This window comes from Poecilia reticulata, linkage group LG21, assembly GCF_000633615.1.
Source record: "Poecilia reticulata strain Guanapo linkage group LG21, Guppy_female_1.0+MT, whole genome shotgun sequence".
Classification (NCBI taxonomy): domain Eukaryota; kingdom Metazoa; phylum Chordata; class Actinopteri; order Cyprinodontiformes; family Poeciliidae; genus Poecilia; species Poecilia reticulata.
The window spans coordinates 23,384,935-23,401,733 of NC_024351.1; the positions used below are offsets into that span (position 1 = coordinate 23,384,935).

General features: G+C 38.4%; 2 protein-coding genes across 3 annotated transcripts in view; one reads left to right on the forward strand and one right to left on the reverse strand.

Annotated features, from left to right (window-relative positions):
• The window catches only part of gopc (golgi-associated PDZ and coiled-coil motif containing), a 12,736-nt gene extending 10,093 nt beyond the window's left edge, over nt 1-2,643 (reverse strand). Inside the window, exons 1-3 of one of the 2 annotated variants that reach the window (XM_008398515.2) lie at nt 2,165-2,643; nt 888-1,052; nt 99-122 (exon numbers count right to left, since the gene is read on the reverse strand). In XM_008398515.2, the coding sequence (XP_008396737.1) occupies nt 99-122; nt 888-1,052; nt 2,165-2,425 (450 nt within the window). In that variant the 5' untranslated portion in view covers nt 2,426-2,643. The remainder of the gene's footprint in view (nt 1-98; nt 123-887; nt 1,053-2,164) is intronic. The other variant, XM_008398516.2, reaches the window with a different exon arrangement.
• Nucleotides 2,644-6,935: 4,292 nt separating this feature from the next.
• Nucleotides 6,936-12,873, forward strand: gja1b (gap junction protein alpha 1b). Its single transcript, XM_008398514.2, has 2 exons — nt 6,936-7,025; nt 9,496-12,873. The coding sequence occupies exon 2, from the start codon at nt 9,512-9,514 to the stop codon at nt 10,673-10,675; it is 1,164 nt and encodes a 387-aa protein (XP_008396736.1). The 5' UTR covers nt 6,936-7,025; nt 9,496-9,511; the 3' UTR covers nt 10,676-12,873.
• The last annotated feature ends 3,926 nt before the right edge of the window (nt 12,874-16,799 follow it).

Below are 16,799 nucleotides of genomic sequence, written 5' to 3' on the forward strand. Positions count from 1 at the left end.
GTTGTGAACAGCGATCAGTAACTAGTCTAACAACAACAATCACTTCAAACATCTCAAAGATTTTACCTTTGCAAAAGCATGTGCCAATAAAAACTCACCATCTCTTCCAAGGATGTTGCAAGCTTTAGAGCAAAGAAAGAAGAAGAAAAGAAAGAAGGTGGAGGTTAGAGAATAGTCTGCAACATGAGGGGTAACACACAGAACTGTGTTAGCAACAGCAGTAAAGGTGGAGAAACAGTCACAGTTGAAAACTCTGTTGCTATATAGAGAATTAGAGATACGAAATTACTTCAGAAAGTTCACTTGTAGTTCTAAACATATTTAGAATGGTTTTATACTTTTTGATATTTCTCTTTCCCACTAGAGTCTGGATCACATGAACAAATATGCAAATTAGGTGATGACATTATCTAGCGACTTTAAGGACAGCCAGTACTTTTCTTTCTCAGGAGTTGGTAACAGTGGAAACAGCAGCGTAGATGGGAAAGAGGAGACACATGCTGTGTACCAGCAAGTCCATCATACGAGGAGTGGAAAGTCAAGTGTGCACAGAAACTTTGGTTTCCAAAGAAAAGAAACACTGACGCYCACATGACCACTGAATTAAACCTGATTCCCAGTATTTTGCTGTTGCCGTCTCCCTGACAAACAAACCTCAGCTAATAGGAAGGTGTGACATGTGAGCTTACAGGGCGGCCAGCAGTATGGAAGCTCTCTCTCTGCTGAACCACATTGGAATACATAACCAATACACATCAGTAATCCTTATTTTTTAATGAAAGCAACAGTCCTTCACCAATAACACATGAAAGTCAGTCTTTTCCTGACAGACTCYTGCTGCATCTCTGGCAGACGAACCAATGCTACTCATTTTTTATCCTACCTACCAGCCTGTCTTTGATGATGTCAGAGTCCTCCACTTGGCCCTGCTTGGCACTGAGCTGGAGCTGCAGAGAATGGAGCTGCAGCAGCAGATCGTGGACCTCCTTTTCCACAACTGCCCGCTCAGACTTAGCTTCAGTCAGCTCAGAGCGCAGGTCAACTAGCTGGGCCTACATCAGACAAAGTATGAATGAAGGAGTAGATATGTAGAAGAGAGGAAGAGTGGAGGAAAGGTACAAAATGAAGACAAGTCAGATCAAAAACTGGATTGGGGCAAAAAAAATAAATAATCTGAAAAAGATTTTKTTAAAGGCAACTTTTATATAAAAAATATGTATTTTGATATGCTCCTCTGCATCCCCCTGTGTTCCTACAGCCATCTGCAGAAATATAACACTCCCGGTCAGAAACAATCAGAGCCAGCGCTGACAATCACTTTTATGCATACGCTGCTCACCTCRCTCTCTGCTATACTACACCTGGTTCCCCACATGTCAAGAATTTGTTGTTTCTCCACCAATAGCAGCACATTGAGGTACATGATAAATGCACAGATAAATTCCAGTCTGGTCAACTGTGATTTGGAAAAAAACTAAATAATTCCAATGTGTGTTTAAGAGTAGAAATGTCTAATCTGTCCATTTTTTTGCACTTCCAAATTAAAAAGAATGCTGGAGTWCAAATTCTAAAATGCAATCTATCAGCTAACGGACTAACACTCAAAAAAAGATATTAACTGAAGGACAACAGTGGTACAACTTTACTCCTTAAACCTTAAACAAAGAATAGAGGAAACAGCCACTATGATAACAAGATTATCTAAGACCGGTCAGATGGGAAATCAAGTCATTATTGGTTTATTTCAGTCCATTTTCTGAATATTCTCTTATACTTTCACAAAGTTGTCCTATCAATCCAAATTTTAAACAGGGTTTAGATTAATTTGCTCCTGGCTCTGAAAAGAGGCGGAACTTGGTGCAAGAAGATCTGTTTTGTTGTCTGTGAAAGCAGCCTCCGGAAACACCATCTATCTTACGTCCAGATGACTACGCCTCGGCTGGAGACTTGAGTCCACTGAACTGGCCCGGGGTCGGAAGCTTCAGGCTTGGAAAAGCTTTAGGTTCTTCACTGTGCCAACCACCGACCATTAAGTCCAAGAAATCAGGAACAGGAACAAGCCAGTCAGACGTGCTCTGTCTTCAGGAGAACTGCTCTCGCTCAGCTGTAAACACAATTTAATATTCACTTATTAAAAAAAACATGCTAAGACATGTCAACTAACCTCTAATTTGTGGTTGAGYTGGAAAACCGTCTGGGTTTTGTGGCAGAGCTGAGCAAAACAAGAGCTCAGACTCGTCATTTTCTGTCTTCCTTCGTAAGTTATATCCACTTGATCGGGGTCTATTTCTCCGAGCAATAGATCTACGTCCACAAATGCTTTGTCAAATTCCTTCTCCAGCACCTCCAGCCATCGGAACATAGACATACTCGGGCCAAGGCCTGAGCTGTGGCCCGGCGGAGAGCTGCCCGTTGAGGCGGACATGGTCAGTCTGTCGGACAAGTTAGCTCAGCAGCTAACTTTGATCAGCAGTCTCAGGAAACCCTGATGGGGCTGAAGATTAAAAAAAAAAGTTAATTAAAAATCCTTTTAACGTCTGGAGTACACCTCGTACTACTATGTATTTATAAGAAACCGGATTGAGAAATATACCGCGTAACCAGGAAGTCCCACATTAAACTGACGATAATAAATCGACTACTTCGGACTTATTTTTTTAAATCAATCTTTATTGAGCTGCAACATGTAGACAACACAGAGATCCCTTTTTCACAACTTTATTTGTCGTTGAAAACAGAACAACTATAAGCTTAAAGAAAGGAATAAGATGATTGAAGGATTAAGGAAAAATAACACATAAATAAAATTAAGTTAATAGTTCAGTGCAGTTCTCATAAAAGCAGTGTAAAGGGTTTTCCATTAGTTTAAGGTCATGTGTCATCTTGAAAAGATTCACAACAGTCTCTTTTTTGTTTATTTCTTTCTGTTTTAGTGACGAAAAGAAAAGGCACAGTTCTTTGTGGAAGGCAAAGTTTGGTCGAGATCAGTCTTTCAAACTGTGGTCTCCAGACCTCCGGTGGTCCACAGGCGCCCCCGAGTGGTCCGCAAGGTACTGCATGTAAACGATTGTTTATTTGCCGTGATGTGAGCTCAAAGTGCGACATATAGTTAGCTTACCAGAGATTGTGTTTAAAAATTATAATGGATAGGTGGCTTAAACCCGGGTCACTCAAAAGAAAAACAAGTTACTTTTGGAAAGAAAACAATGTCCGGATTATATGAAAGGAGGAAGTCAACCCAGATTAATTAAATGTCGAATTATGGTCAAAAAGGTTGATTTTTGTTTAAGGTCGACAATTTATGGTGAATAATCCAAACAATCATCCAATTCTAGCCAGTTAACTCATGTTGAAAATATGTCATTGAATCAATGTTGTTTTGTGGTTGAATTCTAATAACTCACATGCCAACAATGTTGGCATCAATCTAAACTGTTTGTCCCACCCTTGTTTGTGGGAGGAGAGGGAGCTCTCACCCCCCTTTTCAATCTCTGGGTGGGAGCATTTTATTATTAATTGGGGGTTTGTCAAGCTTTAAATTAAGCGCTACATGTTGAGGACAGTGATTTGTACTCAATAGCATTTCTGTACATTTTCTTACTTATTTTTCTTACTTGTAAATATTGTAAATACTGACTGCATAATGTGTTCACACAAAAATATCTCAAATCACTATAAGCAATGGAGCGGTTCACCTCCCCTTTTTTACACTATTGGTATTTCCCAAACAGCCACTTTGCTGCTGGCTTGTTTGCAACCAGCTTCCGAATTTAATTCTACTCTGAACATTTTTACAGTTAGTTTGGCGATRTTACTTTTAATTTAACTGTTTATTGAAAAATAACTGCACTGTTTTCTGCCTATGCAGCAGCTTGATAGGTTAATGTGTGATTATTTATGTCGTCTAACATTAAGYTAAATGTTAGTTGACATATAATTAGGACACGCCAATATCYATTGGTCCATCCTTATTAATTTAATTGTGAATGTACAAAGGGAACCATATGGTGTCTGTGTTTGTTCTCAAATCTATAACAGTAAATTACTTAATATTTCAATGTGTTTCATTTTTGTGTTTTTCAGCTTCTCCTCAGGAGTTTGACCAAAGATGACTAACAAAGACTGCAGCAAAAYTGTCAAGAAGTGGCTTTGTTAAGTACCAGATCAAGAGGAAGGCATCAAGGAACCAAAGTGATGCCAACTAGAATCAAACTTGGGTTACCCCAACTCATGCTGTTTCCCTGTTCACACGGTATGAGGCTTAACCTCATGGATACTGTTTTTCCATGGACAATAGACTTTTAAAAATTTGTCAATTGTGTTTACAGATCTATGCCTGTTTTCCTAAATAAAATGTAATATAACGCCATGTTGTCATTTTTAAGTTTGTGCGCACACATTTTTGGAAATATGGTAATGTAAGATAATTTTTAAAGACATAATGCCCATCATGTGCCAACAGAATGGTGAAGAAACTTTTAATGGTGTGTTATGATGTAGACCTATCAGCAGAAACTCATTGGTAAAAAACTCATAAAAGTCATAAAACACAGTCAACAACTGAAACAGAACATTTTGTCAAGTGCCATCATTGCACATCAAAATGCTGATTAATGTTTCATTGATTATGTTTCAAAAGCAAATCTGGGTTTCTAATCYAGATGTAAATAGCAGAAACACTGCTATTTTGCAGTTTTCTGGAAGTTTGTTCCAGATTTGTGGTGCWTGGAAGCTGAATGCTGGTTGTTTGGTTCTGGGGATGCAGAGCASAACCAGAAGACCTGAAAGGTCTGGAAAGTTGATACAACAACAGCAGATTTTTAATGCACTGTGGTGTTAAGCCGTTCGTTGATTWAGAAACTAACAACAGTATTTTACAGTCTATTCTCTGAGCCAGTGTAAGGATTCTAGCCTGGAAGATGTCCTGGTTTTAGTCAGAACACCAGCAGCAGTGTTCTGGATCARCTGCAGCTGGAGGGTTTTTTAGACAGACCTGTGAAGACGTTGTWGCAGTAATCAATGCGACTAAACATAAATTGMTGAGCTTCTCTAGATCTTGTTGAGACATTAGGCCTCTAATTCTGCAAATGTTCTTCAGGTGATAGAAGGACAACTTTTTACTGTCTTTATGTGACTCTGAAGGTTCAGGTCAGAGTCCATCACTATTCTTAGATTTCAGTCCTGATTTCTAGTTTCTAGCTGTAATAACCGAAGCTGTGTGTTATCTCTAGATTTTTCATCTTTAGATCCAAAGATTATAACTTCAGTTTTGTTTCTGTTCATCTGGAAAACATTTTGGCACATCCACACATGTATCTGTTCTAAGCATCTGTTCAGTGATTGGATGGGTTCAGAGTCACCTGGTGGCATCGTCCACATAGTTATGATAGCTAATCTTACGTACTGTTATAATCTAGTAGCTATCGGGAGCATATATATATTGAATAAGAGCAATCCTAACACTGATCCTAGGGGTACCCCGTATGTGACTTCTATCCGCTTCGATGAGAAGTTACCTATTGAAACAAAGAAATCTCTGTTCTTTATGTAAGATTGAACCAGTTGAGTTCTGAACCAGATAATCTTACCAGCTTTCCAGTTATTTCAGTAATATGTCATGGTCAACAGTGTCAAAAGCTGCACTGAGGTCCAACAGAACCTTCACTGTGGCTCTCCTACAGTTGGTATTTATGTGGATGTCACTGAACCCTTTGACCAGGCCAGTCTCTGTTCTGTGGTGAACAGTCTCTGTTCTGTGGTGAACAGTCTCTGTTCTGTGGTGAATAGTCTCTGTTTTGCGGTGAACACAAAAATCAGCCTGAAAGACATCAAAACAGTTGGTTATAGTTAGAAAGCTATTTAACTTTTTAAACAGACTTTTGAATAATTTTGCTGATGAATGGAAGGTTGGCCTATAATTCTGCAGTAGTGATTTCTCCAGATTGTTCTTTATCAGTGGTTTGACAACTGCTGTTTTCAAAGCCAGGAGGAAAACATCTGATGAGAGGGATCAGTTTACCACGGGAACCACATCAGATGCAATGACAGGCAGGACTTTCTTAAGACAAGGTGTGGGTATGACATCAAGACAAAGTTAAGGAATCAATATTGATTCCCTCTTGTATAGAGGAATCAATATTCCTCTATACAAGAGGAATATTGGCCTCAAAATTTCATATTTGAGGCCAAGGAAAGATCAACAAAATGTTTGATTCTTAAGAGTGGGAAATTTTGCCTTTTTTTATTTCATTATTTTTTTATAAGTATTAAGAAGTATTTTTGAATTGAATTTGATCTACAAAAGTTTGTATTTTTGTCAATACAAAAGTCTGTTAACCTATAGCTAGTTAGCTACTAGTTAACCTAGTGTTTAAAAAACTGCTCAAAAAACACCGTTTAATGCGATTTCTATATTGAAGGACCATCACAAGGTGGCGATGTGCACTACTAAAGTGCACAGTTCACCGCCTGTAGTTGTACTTTTTCAAAGGATGTTCGAGTAAAACTGTTCTACGAATAAGGCTCATAACTTTAGTTAACTCTAAATTGTGCAACACTGAGAAAAAGATAGATTTGTTTCCAAACAGTAGAGACAGATTTTCACTCATTTTGAGTGAAGATTTTCACTCATTTTGTTACTGTCCACATTTATTCTTTATTGTTCAAATGTTTTAYACTCTGATAAAATGTCATTTTTAGAGAGAGTTGTTCTTACAGCATGCGGCTTATTTGTGACACAGCAAATTAAACGGGGCTTTGGAAGGGATGTTGGTGCAGTGGGATCCGTGAAGACAGAGAGGAGCTGCCCTGAAATTTTGGGGGGGGAGTTTTGGCCCCTCCACTTCCAGCTTCCAGGGACTTCGCGTTTTGACGTAGAGATCAGGTGACTAGAACTTTTCTGACTGACTCTTATAAGGGAAGTTTGAGGAGTTCGGCTCACTTTTTACTCCGGATTCCGATCGTGAAAAGGAAGTTTTTCCATAGGCGAAGAAAGTCCCGCTGGGCCGCCTTCTGTAACCCTGCAGGTAAGCTCAAGTGGAACCAAAGCCGCTGGTTTGGAAAAACAAACAGAAAACTATGAGAGCAGGCGTTAGAAATAGATGGACAATTTTTTCCAGGCTCCTGTTAAAACTTTCCGACTTAAACAAAATCATTTYACAGAAAGGCTTGTATTTCTTTAGTATTTATGTTTAACCCTAGAATACGTCTTGAAATAGAACTGAACCCCCATGTAAAGAAGTGTCTGTTGGACATTTAAAAGGGCTCTCTCCTCGTTTATTAAAGAGGTTTATCAGTTACCAAATGAGATGGAGGGCTTTGCCCAGGACTTGACCATTTGGGACTCCAGCCGCAGTAGAAAGGCTGCAGAGGAGCAGCAAAGAGGTTCAGTTTTTCCAGTACTGTTCTGTGGACTGCAGCCTATTGTTCTGCTTATTTCTGCATGACAGACTCAGCCATGTAGAAAGTGGCGGGATAATTATCACATAGACGTTATTGTCCTCAGCTCCTCATTACTTTTTGACTTGTTTGAAGCTGAAATGCCAGTTTTTAGAGCACTGGGGGAAACTTCATGTGGCTTAATGTGCAGTAAGTGAGAGCACATGCATTTCATCTTGCTGCATGAGGATTARACTACAGGTCATTTTCTAATTAAGGAATTGGATTTGTTCTTTTTACTCCAGGCTGTGGAGTGGACAAACATGGTTTCAGTTGATAAAAGTGTAATGGAAAAACCTGTAATAAACTGTAACATTTATTACATAGTTATTTTAAAAACAGGATTGTCTTTTAGGTGTTATTGCAGGGTGGATAGATTTTCTCTTTCAAGGGGTTAGGAGTAAAAGAAAATATATGTAATTTTTCTTAAAGTCCAACAGATGTGAAAACCTGCTATCTTTTCAGGACTTAGTGAGAAGCTCACTTAGGATTAAAATCAAGTGTTTAAGACACAATAATTAATTTCAAACCGTTTTTTTTATTTCAGAGAGACAAAAGCATAATTATAGAATAAAGTCTGGTATTTTTTTCCAAAGGAAAAACATGTATGCAAAAGTTCTGTGTAAGCAGGAAGTTGATTTACTGCTTTCACACTGTGAGCAATTTAACTGCCCTGCCCTGCCTGCTTTGGGCGCACATCACCATTTCTTTTTTTAGATTTAATCATCCTGTAGAACTTGTCTAATAAAATGGTATAAATAAGCTTTTCTTTTGCTCTTTGATGCTATTTATTTGTGTTTCCAGCTTTGTCATTTTTGTCCATTTAACCTCCCTTCCCATAAGGAAAAACTGTTGAACCTTAATGGCTCTTGGGTTTGCCGAGTTTTTGCTTTGGCATCTGAAGTGGAGACCTTCTTGCCCAATGCATCTAAGGACAGGGAGTTAAACTTTGGCACACATACTAAAGCAAGTCTAAACCGCTCACATGACGGGTTTGAAAAGCTTGGGGAAAAAAAAAACTCCCCATAGTAAGTTTAAGTTTTTCAAATCTCAGGAATGTTATTTAGCGTAGTATTCTGTCTGAGAAGATTCTTACTAATACTGCAAACATTTAGATTTTTGGGGTTTAGAAAAAAGATTTAAGGAGTTTAGAAGTTTCAAGGATTTTAGCACCCTGCCTGTACATGTAAAGTGTTGCAGAGAAGGACAGAAGTGCTTCTTGCTCCTTCTCTAAGCAATTGARTTATTTTGTGCATTGCATCAAACATGTATGTTTTGCTCCACMGAAAAGAAGAAAAACRTAAAATACAAATTAGGTAAAAAAATAAACTAGGTATAAGGTTTTCCCTGTAAGCTGTCAAAATTGTTTAACCACAGAATTCTCTTGCATCGTACTGTTCATGTACCATTAGGGCTGCAGCTAACAATTCTTTTAGTAATCAAGTGATCAGTTAAAATAATAATAAAAAAAACAAGATTAAACTTATTTTACAAAATATTAAAAACACATGAGTTGCTGCAGTGCTGCGTGACCTACATAGGCCTCGGTCCGTTACGCGGCCGTCACAAAGTCCTGTTGACCTTTGCTGCATGTCCCCCCTCTCATAGCCCACTTTCCTGTATGACCACTGTCAAATAAAAAGGCCAATAGCCAATAAATAAATAAATAAACTAAAATAAACATTTTACTGCCTAAAATGCAATAAAATAGTATTCCTTTAGTGTGTATTTGATTATGTGTAACAAAGGATGCAATATTTCTAATGTCAAAATGTGAAACTCTAAGCCCTTTCATCTTGACTTAACATCAATACATCAGTGTAGGGCTGATGTATTGACTATTTTTTAATTGACCGGTTACAAATTTGATTGCAAAAGATGCTTAGTAATTTTTTTWAACAGGTAATAATAAAACTGACATTTGAAGAATTCTGGGTAGAGTTCACGATGAATCACGATCGGATCAATCATGATTCAGTATGATTAATCCAATCATTTGTTGCAGACACATATATCATTATYTTTACAGTAACACATTCACAACTGCTTTTGTTCCAGCTCACTCTCCCGAAGAATGGGTGATTGGAGTGCATTGGGTCGTCTTCTGGACAAGGTTCAGGCCTACTCTACCGCTGGAGGAAAGGTCTGGCTGTCGGTTCTCTTCATCTTCAGGATCCTGGTGCTGGGTACTGCGGTGGAATCAGCCTGGGGAGATGAACAGTCTGCTTTCAAATGCAACACCCAGCAACCTGGTTGTGAAAATGTCTGCTACGACAAATCTTTCCCCATCTCCCATGTTCGTTTCTGGGTCCTTCAGATCATCTTTGTGTCAACACCGACGCTCCTGTATCTGGCTCATGTTTTCTATCTGCACAGGAAAGAGCARAAACTCAACAGAAAGGAAGAAGAACTTAAAGCCGTACAAAATGATGGAGGCGATGTTGACATACCACTGAAGAAAATTGAGATGAAAAAAATGAAGTATGGGATTGAAGAGCACGGCAAAGTGAAGATGAAGGGTGCCCTACTTAGAACCTACATAGTCAGCATTTTTTTTAAATCTCTGTTTGAGGTGGGCTTCTTGGTGATCCAGTGGTATATGTATGGCTTCACGTTGTCTGCGGTCTACACATGTGAACGGTCTCCATGCCCACACAGGGTGGACTGTTTTCTGTCCCGTCCAACGGAGAAGACCGTTTTCATCATCTTCATGCTGGTTGTCTCTCTAGTTTCTCTGTTGCTTAATATCATTGAGCTTTTCTATGTTTTTTTTAAGAGAATTAAAGATCGTGTAAAGGGGAAACAACAGCCYGCACTCTATGCCAGTGGAGGCACTTTGAGTCCCACCCCTAAAGAACTGTCCACCACAAAGTATGCTTACTATAATGGCTGTTCCTCCCCAACTGCTCCCCTATCACCTCTGTCCCCCCCAGGCTACAAGCTGGCCACTGGGGAGCGGGGAACCAGTTCATGCCGAAATTATAATAAACAGGCCAATGAGCAGAACTGGGCGAATTACTCTACAGAGCAGAACCGGCTTGGCCAAAATGGTGCTGGAAGCACTATTTCAAACTCCCATGTGCAAGCCTTTGACTTTCCTGACGATACACATGAGCAAAAGAAACTTCCGTCATCAGTAGGACATGATCTCCAACCTTTGGCTTTAATTGATGCCAGGCCTTGTAGCCGTGCCAGTAGCAGGATGAGCAGAGCAAGGCCAGATGACCTGGATGTGTAAAGCAAGGTTTTGCTTATTTCCATGTCTGTCCAACTGACAAGATTTACACTCTGCAAGCAGAAAATCAGGCAACGATTGAGTGCATATTCATTTCATAGCTGGGACTAACACAGTCACAGTGCTTAGTTTAGACACTCCTTCAGAGAAATAGCAAATCTAATTGAAATTAAAATTTTTGTAAGACCTTTTAAAGGAGTTTCATCCATTTTATTTTGGAGTATTTCTGTAACTTTTCATGATATGAAACAGCCATAGGAAGTTTTAGGAGTCTAAACCACGCTCACATTAAACAGATCAAAGCCTAATTTTAAAGCCCATAGCAAATTTTAAACACTACTGACAAAAGCCACAGAGTGGGGGCAAAAATGGTTTGTCACCAATAGCAATGTGTGATTATTTCATGCTTGTGCTTTATTAGACTCACTGACAGGTCCCAGGCACTAACCAAATACCTGGTGTGTCAGATAATTCTAAGTAGTTAATGAAGAAGGAGCATGTAGGGAGGGGTCACCAAGCCGCTATGGCCTGTGAGGGAAAATGRCTGCAACAATCACATGAGAAGAAAAGGAAAAAAATTGCAGCCACAACAAACACAGGGAATAGAAGCGATGTGCTTGGAGGCAGGAATACTGACACAGTACTTCTTGGATGTTTTCAGATAGCACAGCATTGTTAAAACACTGTACCTTTAACACATTGAATATAGGATGTGCACTAAAAGGTCAGGTAGTGTACACAAGGGAACAATCGGATGACTCGTAGCATAGTATTATGCAGGGTTTTTTTCTTTTAAACTGTCACTGATTAGTTTGAAGACAAAGAAGCGGACAGGTGACACTGGTTTTCTGGATTTGTTTGGTCATTGCTGTTCATTTTCAGGTAAGAACGCTCCTATACTTTGATGCATTACATTTGCATGCCATTAAGTGATTGGAACATGATCATGAATGAACCGGTAGGATGATGGTTTGGAATGCTGTGGTAGAAATATGGGGTTTTTACTTACCAACGCAGATTTGTTCTTATACTTTGCCTTTTACCGAGATCATTCAATATAATTAATAGCCATGCTTACCCTGTATTGCCAAACTGATTTTGTCCACATTCAGGGCTGAACATTTGTTCCAGTCATTGTCTCCTTCTCACATGGAAAACTTCAGTTGGATGGTTTTATGACTTGTGTCAGTAGACATGCTGCGGTGTTCATGAGGAAAGGGGAACCTGGAAAGGAAAGCACCTTTCAACACGCTACTGCTGTGTATCATCTCAAAACAATACTCCATCAACTCCAAATAGGCAGATTTATTGAGAGTAAAAACTATTTTTTTCTTTCTTTTTTTGTGTTAAATTCCAACATTCTCATTCACCAGAAGTGGTAACTCCTGATAAACTTTGAATAATTTTGGTGTTATACATTTCATTTTGTAGTCTCTTCTTTTCGAGGTACACATGAAAGTGGCAGGAATTGCAAACAGACATATCACTGCTTGTTTGTGGGTTCCTTAAAGAAAGACTTTATTAGATTTTATTAACATCATTTATTTAATGACCATTGTTCTTCTTTTTTTTCATTTCTTTGTCAGTAGTATTTAAAAATGTGTTTTAGATACTTGAGTGAATGTTTTTTTTTCCTTGTTTAACTCATTGCTGCTTGAGAAATAGATATTTAGTACTGTATATCAAGCTAACTGTGTCACAATAAAAATGTGAAGTGTTTGGAAGGCTGGTCATGGATCTGGACTAATATTTAGTCTTCTCTTACCTTAAATCCAAATCATTTTAGTTCCACAACTGTCAAAACTAGATGAAACTTTATTTGGGGAGTTTTTTGCAACTTTATGTCAATAATTTTGTCGGTACTGACAAGGATCTTTTCATTTACAAAGGCATTTGCACTGAGATCTTGCTGTTAAAAGATGTAACTTGATGCAAATTGTATGTGAAGAGTTTTCTGATAAATGTTACTAATTTATTTTACAACACAAAGCTCAATTCTATTCAATATAACAGACAACTGACCATTTTTAGTTAATTGATTTGCGAGATATGTCTTCCACTCTGACTGAACAGAAGCAAGCATTAGACATGTTTACCCAGGGGATCTGCTATTGTACAAAGTAAAACTGGTAGTAAAAAATTCTTCTTATTAACTGCACCTGTGAAATGCTATCTTAACCAATAAATGTTCTCAGTTCTCATCTTTGGTTGAACTGCTTTTTTTATGAGATGCTTATCAGGGTTGAAATCATTGTTTGGACTTTGTGGCCATCAGTCATCAAAGAGTTTTTAGTTTCCATCAGAAATGCTTGTTTGTCCCACTATAATATGCATTTGATTATAATAAAATCATTTTTTTATTTTAATAATTTTAGCTCATTTCTCTTTGGGTCATGTCCAAAAGAACGAGGTCACGGATACAAGCAGCCAAAACGAGTTTTCTCCGTAGGGTGGCTGGGCTCTCCCTTAGAGCCAGGGTGAGAAGCTCAGTCATCTGGGAGGAACTCAGAGTAGAGCCGCTGCTCCTTCACGTCGAGAGRAGYCAGTTGAGGTGACTCGGGCATCTGGTTAGGTTTCCTCCTGGACGCCTTCCTCTCCACCCCAGGAGGAGGCCCCAGGGAAGACCCAGGACACGCTGGAAAGACGATGTTTCCCTGGAAATTCCCTGGGATCCCCCAGAGCATCTGGCCCAAGTGGCTGAGAGGGACGTGTGGGTCTCCCTACTTAAGCTTCTACCCCCATGACCCRACTCCGGATAAGCGGATGGATGGATGGATGGATGGATGGATGGATGGATGGATGGATGGATGGATGGATGGATGGATGGATGGATGGATGGATGGATGGATGAGTTCTATGCTGTCCCTTTTTCAGAGCATGCTTACCTTTTAGCTTAGTAATTTTACTTATTCACAACAAATGTAATTTGATGAGTGTCATTTCAAGTTGTGTCTTTGATAGAAATATTAGGAATACCTGAGAATTGTGTATTTGTCTAGTTTCTACGGTAACATCTACAATGTGGATAGCTTTTATTAGCACTCACTTTTAATGTAGTACTTTAATTTCAGTTCCATGTGTGATAATAATTAACAACCTTTTGAGACATTTGCCTGTGCCTTGTCACATATTCAGCAGAGTTAGAAAAAATTATCTAACACATGAGAACAAAGTAAAAAAGGGATTTTTTTTTTACTTTAATACTTGGGTGGGCTGCATTATAGAAGCTTTGTTACACAGAAAGTATGTTCCTGGTATGAGGCATTTCCCTGGCAACTCCAGAGAGAACATTCACACTATCCAAAATAATTGCACCCTAGTCAATCTAAATTGACTGCAGGTATAAGTAAAAGTGCAGTGTAAGATAATACTTTGTTAGTCCCACGAGAAGGAAATTGAAGCTGTCTTGACAGATCAAGAGTACAGTAATGAAAAAAAAAMCAGAATAAAAATACAATACATTGTAGAAAAAGTACCATAAAACACAAATATAAAAATATCCATATATACAAAATACACATATACATAATCTGACAGTCATGATTTTAGACAGTGGGAGAAAGCCGAAGCACTCGGAAAAAACCCACACATCCACAGGGAGAACATGCAAACTCCAAGCAGAAAGACGGGAATCGAACCAGGACCTTCTTGCAACAGTACTACCAACTGCGCCACTGTGCAGTCTACTCATGTAACCAATGTAGGTATATGGTTATCTTACTAAATAATTATGGTTAAAAAAAATGGTAAATGGTAAATTTTACCTTAAAAAATCCTATTGGACGGTCTGCTGAGCTCAACTATTTCCATCCTTGTTTGACGTCTCCACTGGCCACAGCTTTCAGCCAACATTCCACACATGCCAGCTGCCACTTGCCATTACCGATTTCTGTGGGTCAAAAAATGCCTTAACCCRTAACACAGCCATTTTGGTACCTGCCTGGTTATTTGAATAATTAACTTTTATCAAATAAGAAACAAATCTGAAGTGTCCAACAAAGGCACATATGCTACTTTACTTTGTACTTGTAGTGAATTGTAAGATTATACCTACATCAAGATATTATTTATTTTACAACATGCACTGATATGATTATTTGAGCATTCCAGTTTGATTGCATTATCATATACCATACAGTTCTGTCCAACAAGTATATGTGCAAAATGTTTTCATGACCTACTCAGTGAATAAAATAAACTATACTATATGGACTGCTTTCAATTAATTGAGTTTCTTCCTAAATATGTGCACACAGACATTCTCAAACAGCACAGACAACTTCTATGCAAAATATAAAAATKTGATGTTTTTACAGGAATTTTTGTGTAAGTATGTCCAACGATGATCTAAACCCGCTTATTCTTGCAAGGTTACAGGGCGACTAGAGCTCCAGCATTCATTGGGCAAGAGAAAGGATAGACCTTGGACAGGTTGTCAGTCCATCAAAGCAGAAGTTTACATTCCTTTTCTCACTGTCTAGAAGTAAATCAGACWACACATCTTGTTTTAAATGATAAAACACGTACACATATAGCTCCCAAAGCACTTCATAATACATGAAGCCAGTCACACACACATTCACACATTCATGGTGTCAAGCTACTTGATAGCACACGTCCATGCTGTCAGATGCAAGGCTGTCATGCACCGGCACCATGGCCCTCTGACCACCGCCAGCAGGCAATGCAGGTGAAGTGCCTTGCCCAAGGATACAACAGCAGAGGCAGATGCAACAGGAARAAGAAAATTGTGGTTGTATTTACATTATCTCTTATGGTTTAATACAAAGACTTCAAACCCATAAAACTAAAAATTGTAGTTACATTTATACATGATGTCAAACTCCAGTTTGGTACATTATTCTAAAGTCTGTGTTCTTGTTGCATCACACTGTTTCTTAGTGATTATAGATGAAGTATTAGCAAATATTGCAGCTCAGAGAATGAATGGGGGACTGTTTATCTCACTGTTAAGTTAACCTCCTATCACATTCACCTTCTAAATATTGCATTTCTGCATGCCTGACAAACACAGGACTGCCGAAGTCACCCTACATACTTTTTAGAAAAAAGATTAATCAGGCTATATTTGGAGAACACCTTTCAGCATAACACAAAGCATTTTACAAAAGTTAAAATCAGAGAGAAAATAAATTTAATATTTTTTGTCTGCTAAAAAGGCTGAATAGGTAAAAAAATATATAAATATATATATAAATAAAAACTTATCAAGACCCAAGCAGTTGGAAATTGCAAAATGTGCTTAATGAAAAAAGAGCACAGATGTCTAAAACAACAGAAGGAAGTAAGAGTAAGCATCAGAACGATGCCAGTGGTTTGATAACTACAGGGGTCACCCCTCCCRACGCCTCCTTCAAGATGAAAAGGTCTTGTTTGTACTTCACTGATTGCTGTTTAAAAAAAAGAAATTAACTATATGGTGAACAAAAAAACTCTGAACCCCAGAATGCACTGCAATGTGAATAGACGTCAGCAGAATCTCTGTAACATCATTGAACAATAAAACTTGAGCACAGTAGTTCTCGACCTCTGTTTACCAGTAGTCTTCTGAGACTGCGTTTGGAACACGAACACTCCTTTGTAGACTGGCCTATAGCCAGCTCATTTCAGCTCCTGCAGGAAAGAAGTTTAAAGAATGATAGATTTCCCAATAAGAAACAGTGTTTCTAATCAAGTCAGTTGCTAGCCATCTGGGTGCCTTAAGCACAGATGCTTTGTAGAGCTCTCCCTGAATGGGAATGATTCAGTGTTTTTCAGTGCATTTCTCAAAATCTGGTATGGAAAGGGTCACAATGACAATGTGGATAAGTWAAATAAATCACAAAAATTAATTAAATGTAACAATGTGAAGTGTAAAGAACTAGGACTCATCCTATAAATGTGTATACACAATAGGTTTGTTAGAATAAGACTTGTTTTGACTTGCTTGATGCTAACCCCTAAAATCACCAAATTGGTTTCACTTCATAAAKAGATCTAACCAAATACACATGGGTATTATCTAGTTACATTTATTCTGTTAAATTTAACAGAGTMAAATTTAACACTTTGAAACTTCTTTGCAACGTGTGAGCTGTTGGAAATATTGATGAATAAATAAAGGTAT